The sequence below is a fragment of the Aptenodytes forsteri genome, unplaced genomic scaffold (assembly GCF_000699145.1).
Source record: "Aptenodytes forsteri isolate BGI_AS27 unplaced genomic scaffold, ASM69914v1 Scaffold50, whole genome shotgun sequence".
In the NCBI taxonomy this organism is placed as follows: domain Eukaryota; kingdom Metazoa; phylum Chordata; class Aves; order Sphenisciformes; family Spheniscidae; genus Aptenodytes; species Aptenodytes forsteri.
The window spans coordinates 828117-837455 of record NW_008795126.1 but is presented as its reverse complement, the minus strand read 5'-3'; the positions used below and the strand labels follow the sequence as shown (position 1 = coordinate 837455).

The following is a 9339-nucleotide window of genomic DNA, read 5'->3' as shown; positions in this document are numbered from 1 at the left end:
GGCGGCAGCGCTGCGCCGAGGTAAGCTCTGCACTGCGTTGGGAGAGGGGCTTGGGGTGGGGAGATCGCCTCTCTGCATCATCCGTTATCGACTGCAAAATTCCCAGGAGCCTGGAAACATCACTTTGCGTTGTGTGCCAGGAGCTGGGCCTGCCCTTCCCTCCCAACGTGTCTGCTCAGTGTCCGGCTCCGTCTGTGCTATTGACAGGAAAATTAAGCTCCACTTGCAGTTTGGTACTTGGCACGGTGCGAGGAATTCTCTACCCGGGGAGCTGCGAGTGGACTGGGATGTACGCCTCCTGTCTCCTTTTAGTTATTGAAAACGAGCAAGGCGTAGAAAAGAGCTGTGTAATGATGGCTGGGGAAATGAGATTAGTCTCTTTCTAGAAGGAACAGCCTTGATAGAGCGGTGCCAACACTTCTTTCTGTGCTTAGGATGGGACCAAAGCAATCAAAGAGCTCAGTATCTCTTCATGTGTGTCGGTGAGGTAGGCTGAAATGCTCTGAGGGTAACAAGAACTGGCAGCATAACCTATTTCTGCGTGAACTATAGAATCCTGTATGTAAAATGGAATTGGTGGAAGTGATTGATCTAGATTTTCTTTTCCTTCTGCTTTTGGGTTAAAGTCAAGCTGCTTAAGAGAGCTTTCTGGTGTGCCCGCCCTTGCCTTTGCTGTTCTGTTAAACATAAGCTGTTCTCCGCATTGAAGCGGACAGAATTTTGATCTAGCAGAGTCTGTGTTTAAGCTGCCTCTTTTCTTCGAGTCTTCCAAAACTGTTGTTGACCCCATTGCCTGTCGGCAGCCTCTGTTGCAGGTATTAAGTTCAGCTAGGATGGCAGCCAAGCAGTTGCCACTGCAACTAATGTCGTCAGAGAACAGTGTTTATCTGTGGCTGACTGAAGCCTGATTTTAAACACGCCATATACAATGATCTCAATGATTTGTCCCGTTTATGTTCCTTCTACTCCAGAGAGTTCTGCTGAATAACACTGCCGTGAACAAACCTGTTTCAGCTGAAAAGTTAGTCAAACTTCTCTGTGCTTGCTAGGTTGACGGTTGGTCTCATTCACTCCCCGTATCTCTTGTGTTTCTGGTTAATCTTAAAAAGTATTTTAGTTAGCTAGTAATCTCTGCCCTTGAAGTGTTAATGCTGGTCTGTAAGAGCGTGGCTTGGGCTGTGGGATCTGAAGCAGGGTGGCTTTCAGGTTCTCGGTCTTGCAGTCAGGTGAAGGCTTTGCATACTCCTTGCCTTAGTTCTGCTTGATTCACCTCCAGCTTAAAACAGTGATTCACGTGAATTGCGTTTCCTCATTGGGCTTGTAAAAAGGCGCACGGATGTATTTCATGCACACAAACTTAATATGGACTAATGGAGAGCTGAGTGATGTTATTGCTGAGTGACGGGACAGGTAGTGTGTCCTGTGCGTTAGCATACCAGCAATGAGTTGGGCTGACGGGTGCTGATCTGAGCTCTTCCTCTCCCACGAGCAGCACCTCTCCCTAGGTAGGTGTCTGTTAAAGCTGTGATGCAACACTGAATCTTCTCTCTGAGAGGTGTTTGGAAGATGGAGATGGCCTGGAAAGCCCCGGCCCGCTGAAAAGAACTGGAGACGTTAAAAATGAGTTCACTGAATCTGAAAGTAGGCAGGGTATAAGCAGATGCAACTGCCTCTAAAAGAACTGCGTCTGTTTACTTTGGCTCGGACATGTACTTTAGCCTGGTTTATAATATCTGTGCTATTAATATTTATGTCTGAGGAGAGGTGAACTTTATCCTGAAAACTGGCACGGAGAGCAGTGAAATGTCTAGGTACACAAGAACCTACTAACAGCTTCTGCAACAATGGGTGCAGCATAATCAAAATAGAAAACTGTAATTCGGTAATACTAGAACGCACGGCGTAAGCTGATGCTGCCGGGCTTCGGCTAGTCTTAGGTCTCAAGTAATTGTTGACAACTTCCTCTTCTGGGATCTTGCAGAAATAGTACAGGATATTTAGTCGTTAACTTGGGTGGTGTAATTTGATGCCATAAATTTATGAGATTAAATGTCTGCTTTAGTGGGCAGAAAAATGAGCGGGGGGGGGTCCGTCTCCTTTAACACTTTCTAGGAGTCCCAGGCAGCGTGCGTGCAGTACTTGTCACCTTGGGTTAAAGAGCAAAGTATCGTCTGTCAAAGGAGAGGTTTTACTTGTGACAGTGCTGTCCCATTTGAAAACTGCTTTGCCTGAACTTGCTTTTGTGGCTTTTACTAACACGCAGTCCCTCTCTTCAGTGGTGGAGAAATAAAGTAATAACAGCATTCAGTGTGGATGTTTGAACAGACTTTTTTTTAATCTCTTGCAGAGCAAAGAGTGGAAGATGTACGACTGATTCGAGATCAGCATCCAACTAAAATACCGGTGAGTCTGGTTCTTTTCATTTTTCACTTCAATTTCCAGTCTCATGTTCATGTTTTTTGTCGTTAGAAACCTGTAAAAGAGCTGTCCTGATGAGACCAAATTAAAATTTGGCTGTTCAGGGTCATTAAGCCTGGATTTCAGAAACATTCTCAAACTAGTAACGGGCAGTCTGCGTGGTAGAGCAAGGTGGTAGCTGGGGACTGGCGGAAATGGGGTTTCCTGTGTACTGAAGTTGCGTGTTGTAACTTCAAAGAAAACTACACCCCGGCTGAGCTCTGAGATTCTCTTCTCAGTGTTTTTCTTCTCCAAAAGAAGAGTCTGCAAAGGCTAACCAAGAAGAATACACAGTAATGTAGAGACAGATAGGGCTTCCGTCACCAATCTGTGCTGAGAAAGACACAAACGCTTGCCTTCCGGGAAACGGGCCTTTGCCTGAGGTCTCCAGAAACGCTGCTTGGCTGACAAACCTCTCCACCTAGTGTCGGGCCACCTCAAAGAGGGGATCAGCCCTCACCTCGTCACTCTTCTTTAGCTGGTCAGCTCCAAATGCTGCCCGAGTTTTTATTTTCTTTTATTTATGGCATCCTCAAGGTTACAAATGCAAAGCAAAGCATCCTGGGAAGCAAAAGGCATGGATCGTGATCTGTTGCTGATGAGTTCTTCACAGCTGGTGGGCTTCTGCGTGACGGCTGTCACTGCAGTAAGCAATAAATGCAACCGTCCTTATGGCTGTTTGGTGGAACAGGGAAGGTCTCGGGAGATCTTGGGGGACAGAAGAGAGAACTTAATCCGATGCCTCAGCCTTTGGTTCTCGGTGATGAGAGCTGGTGATCCCTGTGAGTGGAAATTCTTCTGTGAACAAACTGCTTGCAAAGTGGCTGCAGTTCCAGTGCAAGTTCATTAACAGAAGCAGTCGTTGCCTCCGTGGTCAGATAGAAACCGAAAGGTTTTCAGTTTCCCTTTAGCAGCTGCTGCTGCTGTTGTGCTATGCTGTTGGGCATGGGAACAAGTAATATTTTATAGCAGAGATTTTCTGACTTTTCTGGAATGTGCGGTTTTCCCAAAAGGCCCTTTCCTAACAAATCTGTTTCCTGACAGAAGGTTGCTTTTTCACCCACCTTTCACAGATCACTTCGCTGTAGTCCCCAAGCTCTGTGACCACAGATTGAAAGCCATCGATTTATAGCAAAGCTCTCATTTCAAGTCAGCCATGGACATATTACCAGCAAAAATGCAGAGGTACCTAAGCAACTTGCTGAAGATGCAGTGATGCAAACTCACAACTATGGCAGAGGCCTGCTGGGATCCCTGGAGGCTTGCTGTGGTTGCCTGTCCATGTCCTAGCTTGAGTCACTGCCTCATTATTATCATTAGCAGTTCTGGGTGAGATAAGACGGCAATGTCACGCTAGATGGTAAATCCCTCCTGTGCTGTCAACATCCTTCATTTTGCTGTTGGAAATATTATCTATTGGTTATAGTCTACCTCTTTAAAAATAGTGTTGGTTTTTTTCCAGAATGAGCCAGCATTTATTTAAACTGGTGTAAGGAAGTCTTTCTCTGATATAATTAAATTGGCTCAATATCTCTTCACCTGTACAACTTTCGAATATCAATACAGCCAGACCCCGTGAGCATGGAAATGATCCAAGTGAATGGTGTCACGTAGCTACCGTTGATATAAAAACAACAAAACCCACGCGGCTGTGGAAACGGGAGCGCACGAATTCTGAGATCATTTCTTAAAAGCAGGAACTATATACAGTTGCTGGGCAGGGTGCTACTTAAATTGGCAAATCTGCAATTTCCTCGTGAATTAAGTAGTTACTACATAACAATCTTGACAGAATTACTGGTTCCTGAGCATGCTGTCTTGAGATTAAGGGGGAGGAAATTCTCTCCTTTGAGGCTTTATACCCTTCAAAAGTAGCTTGCTTTCATGCATCGGAGTAATCACGGGAGGTGAATGGAATAGCGTAGTGACCTGGAGGTGTAGTTCTTAGAAAGACGGCCTGAAACTGGAGAAATTCTAGTGAAAACTGGTTCGGTTTGCAGACTGCTGTAGCAGCCCAAGCCCCTAGTCAGCCACTGTAATGTGTTAGAGGGAAGTGTGCTTTATCTTTTCTTGGGTTTCCTTGTTGTTGGGTAGTTCAGTGCTAGATTAAATGATTCCAGCAAGTGAACTGTTCTAAAACTGCACTGAAGCTGTGGATGTTTGCTGTTAAATCCCTGTTTGTTACCCCTTCGTGCAGTGACTCTTGCAAACAGAACAAGAGGGGCAGGTGAATAAATAAATATAATTGTTCCTTTCCAGTTTCGAGACACTGCATTCACAAATGAAGGGAAATGGAGTTTAGCATAAATGCTTGTACTTTGCTGGGTGTAAAATGGAAGGGGGAGGCGAGGGCGCCAGACACCGTTTCTGCCTTTCACATCTTCTCCTCCTTTCTTTTTGTGTTTCTTTTTAGGTGATCATTGAAAGGTACAAGGGAGAGAAGCAGCTTCCAGTTTTGGATAAGACCAAGTTCCTGGTGCCAGATCACGTCAACATGAGCGAGCTAATCAAAATTATCAGGTAGTATGCTGTGATTTTGGTGTAAGCTGCATCAACCTCAGGTTATGATTCCTTGTTAATTCCCCACCTGGTGTATGCATTTGGGAGCTCTTTAAATGGAAAATTCATCTAACGAGCGCTTGGTATCATCACTAGGACAAATTGATGAGAAGGTGCTTTTCCTTTGGCTTTGATTGGAAAAAAAAGACTCTGAAAAGAGCTGGGCTGTTAGTCTGCTTTCAAGAGAAATAACTGGTTCCCGGAGATGTAGGAGGGAGTCTGGGGCCATGAATCCCTGTCTAACATGGGTGCTTCTTGCCCAGGGCCCCAGCGCTTCCTGCTTGGCTATTTTAGGATGCCTTCTTGGTGTTCTGCCTGGGAGTCCCTCTCCGGAGCGCCTGCCTCTTCTCACCCACCGGAGGGGGAGTTTGGGCTCATAGCCAGAGCTCTGAGCTGTTGCTTAGGGTTGATGTTGGCATCCTTTGATCGTGAAAGGAGGTTTCCCTCAATGACGGTGTTGAGGCCTGAAAAACACACGTTCAGACCAGTGTCGTCTTGTCCCAGCTGTTTGCACAGACTGTGGCTTGAGTACTGCTCCGCTCTGGTGCTGGAGCTTTGCTTACAAGAAAAGGCAAAGGGGAAGTAGGCATGGAGTGGAAGTTGTGTGGTCTGAAATTGTGGTCAGAAATTCTGCTAGAAGTGCGTTTCTCCTGGCTTCATGTCAAGAAGGAATATTTGATGAGTAAGAGTTCTCAAGCGGTAAACTTGGAAGTTAGCAGCAAACCAGAGTTTGCTTTTTGTTGGTCACGGTGTAGCAGGGAGCTGGTTCTTGGAGGCCACAAGCTGTAAAAACTTGAGAGCTGTCCCACATGTCCAAACAATTCCCTGCCTCGGAGGCTTGTACAAAAACTGTCTGTCGCAAGCAAATCCCAGCTCTTACATGAGTAAGAAAGTGAGATAGGGTTTTTGGAAGCAGGAACCAGATTGCGCAAGTCTTCCAGAATTTCTCATGAACATTAAAGAACCCGGGCAAAAAAGTTAACAGCAAGCTGAAGGATTTTCCCCACCTTTTTTCTTTGGCTTCATTGTTAATAGGTGACTTGGTACCAGCTGGACTTGGTCCTCAGCCAGCTCCTCTTGTGCATAGCAAAGCCTGTCCTTCCCAACCCTCAGATAGCTGCTGCCTTCTCTCAGCCTGCTGTCTCTGGAGTGATTAGAGCTTGGTTTTGGAAGGGTCCCTTTCCAGGGCTGTGGCTGGGAGGCTAAATAAATCCTTGTTCCCAGCTGCTGCTGCCCCTCAGCAGCGTGCGGAAGCGGCAGGAAGCTCTTCTCATCTGTTGTTCTTTCCTTCTTTCTTTGGTTGCGTCTCCACACAGCTGAGTTCCTCTTGCTTACTTGGCTTAGAATCATAGAATCATCGAGGTTGGAAAAGACCTCTAAGATCATCGAGTCCAACCATCGACCCAACACCCCCATGCCCACTAAACCATGTCCCTAAGCGCCTCATCTACACGTCTTTTAAATACTTCCAGGGATGGGGACTCAACCACTTCCCTGGGCAGCCTGTTCCAATGTTTAACCACTCTTTCAGTAAAGACATTTTTCCTCATGTCCAATCTAAACCTCCCCTGGCACAACTTGGCTTATGAAGTAGTAAGAGAGCTCCCCTCTGCAAACCTGCTTTCCAGTAGGCAGTTTAGCAGAAATACCTATTTTCCCCTCACCGGAGTGAACAATCCAAGGGAAACCCCCAAGTTAGATGTTTACCGTGCCACGCAGTCTGTGAAGCCTGTCGCTCTCCACCCTTCCCACGATGCTTCTCCTGGGAGGGAGGAGAGGAGGGGGCAGGATGGTCCAAAGGTTAAACGCAGGCTGTTACAGAGCTGGTGACAAAGTGACTTTAAAAGGTCCAGGGCCTTCTCATGGAAGCTCTGCCCGTCCTCCCTCCCCATCTTCACACGGGTCTCTCAAGGTCAGCCTGGGTTTACGTTTCCAGTGGGACGCTGTTGAGCTAAGCTGCAAGCCAGAGGTCCCGCAGGCCTTGCGTGTTCGCTGGTTGTACGGGGATCGGCCTGGCAAGGAGCACCTCTTCGCTTCAGTTTAACGCCCTTCTGGAGCGCAGCTTTTCCAGTGAAGTGTAAGGGCTTCTGTCAGCGGGTGTATTTGACTGGACTTAGTAGATGAATTTAATACAACTTCGAGGTGGGAAGCAAATGCCTTCTCCAGTGGCAGGGCTGCTTTGGGTGGGGACACCTTGCTGCTGTCAGTGGTGGAGGACTTTGTTGTGCCATCTGTCCTAAAGCCTTTGTTAACGTGAGTGGAAATGCATGGTCATCACTGTGAAACTCCTTCCCCCCTCCCTTTCCCCAACCTCCCCCCAACAGGCGACGCCTGCAGCTGAACTCCAACCAGGCGTTCTTCCTCCTGGTGAACGGACACAGCATGGTGAGCGTTTCCACACCCATATCCGAGGTGTACGAGAGCGAGAAGGACGAGGATGGGTTCCTGTACATGGTGTACGCCTCTCAGGAGACTTTCGGAGTGCAATCTTCTGTCTAAGACACGCGAGCGGCTTCTAGCCTAGGATTTTGGTTGACCCTTGGCCATCACCCCCACTCTTCCCCACACACACCCCAGGGAAAGAAACGGATGTCACCTACGCTCTCAGTACCTTATAGCATAGTCTTGCTTTAGCAGGTGTCTCATCTTACCTTGCCTTGTTTGTGACTATTAAACAGTACAGACGAGCACCTCCAGCTTTGAAACCTGCTGTAATATTCCACACAGGCACATTTACATTTCTGGACTTTATGAATGGAACCCAATTGTGCATGTGACGATTGTAAATAAAGGGACACTCGATTGACTTTTAACAAGCAAACAGGCACCAGGGAGGAGCTAAAGTGTTTCGTGTGACAGTTTTCTGGAAAATCTCCCTATGATTCCTTAAAGCTTTTTTTCTTTTTTTAAATGGGAAGGCTTCTCGTGAGAGCAAATATGTTTTAATGTTCCAAAGCGGAGCTTTGTCTTCTGCAGCTCGATGAGACTCGTGTCAGTGCTGCAGCGGGTTAAGGCAAGTGCTTGGGGTGAGCTGGGGGAGTACAACTCTTTTTGTCTCCGTTTTTTGTGGCACCGCCAACTTCGGAACGGTGCCAGTTTCTGAAATACTCATACCAAACACCACAGCTTTATTGTAGTTTTAGGAAGTGTTTAACTGTAAAATACACACCTGGACAGGTAACACTGAAATAAACTCCAGTCTGTTATGAATTTCCAATGCCTGTGTGTTCAGTGAAGCACTGTTGTTCATATGGGCTCGCTTCCAAAAGATCGTTCCCCCCCCCCCCAGCCCGGAGGTTTGCCGTTCCCTTGCCCGGCAGAGAGTCTGCTGGGAGAAGGTAGTCGAGGGACCTGCTGCCAGCACACGGGGCTGTCAGGATGCGTGCGGCCGGCCGCAGAGCCGGGCCAGTGCAATCTGAGACGCGCGCGGTGCCCGTAGCGCTCGCGGTCTTGGGAGCGCCGCCCATCCTCGCTGTCTCCATCTGCTCGGCGGGGCGGGCGCGCTGAAGCCCTCCGACGCGAGCGGGCGAACGGCTTTGCTTTACACACCTCCGTACCGAACACTGGACTCGGACGTGCCACTGGAATTACCAACCCGCACCGCCTAACCCGTCTGTCACTTGTTTTCCGTGTTATCACCGAGGGGAGGGGGTCAGGGAGAACCGCTTTTAGAAGCAGCTCGTGTCCGGGAGGTCCTGTCGAGAGTTGACGAACAAATGATTTTTTTTTCCCATCACTGAAGTCTCCTGCCACTTGCGTGGGGTTTGGAAGATCTTGGTGTTACTACTGTCCCGAGGAGGGAGGCAGCCTGTGCAGAGGAAAGGTATCTCGTAGGAGCTGTGTTTTTCCTCTAGAGTCGTCGTCAAGTGAAGTGTAGCAGGATGAGATTACTCGTGTATATTATGTGTCTGTGAACTAACTCCATCTGTTACTGGAAGCTAACTTACTATAATGGGGGAAAAAGAAGCAATACTGCAGCGTCTTGGCACTCTGGCTCACTAAGGTGTACAATTTGTACCTACCTACACCTCTTTGCATGCATCTCGTTCACAACGCTTACTTCAGATTTTTTTATCGTTCTTTGTGTTTTTACTCCAGCGTAAACTTTTAAATGCAGCTTGTTCTATGTTTAGTTTTGTTCGTGTAAGAAATTGTTTAACTCATAACTGACAACAGTACTTGTAATTACGACGTGATTGACCGATATTCCTGTACAAATGTTGCTTTTTTAAAATTAATACAGTGCTGATATGGATGGATTACATCCCAACTTAATTATGGCTTGTGTGGTTATTTTTTTTCAGCTTTCTTATCGAATCTCAG

General features: G+C 47.3%; 1 protein-coding gene across 1 annotated transcript; it reads left to right on the top strand.

Annotated features, from left to right (window-relative positions):
* Positions 1–2340: 2340 nt before the first annotated feature.
* On the top strand, positions 2341–9287 carry MAP1LC3B (microtubule associated protein 1 light chain 3 beta; the record flags this gene model as incomplete). The annotated part of the gene is made up of 3 exons (XM_009277320.1): positions 2341–2403; positions 4871–4977; positions 7341–9287. Coding segments are annotated over 3 exons (345 nt in total), but the record flags the coding sequence as incomplete, so codon positions are not given.
* Positions 9288–9339: the final 52 nt, after the last annotated feature.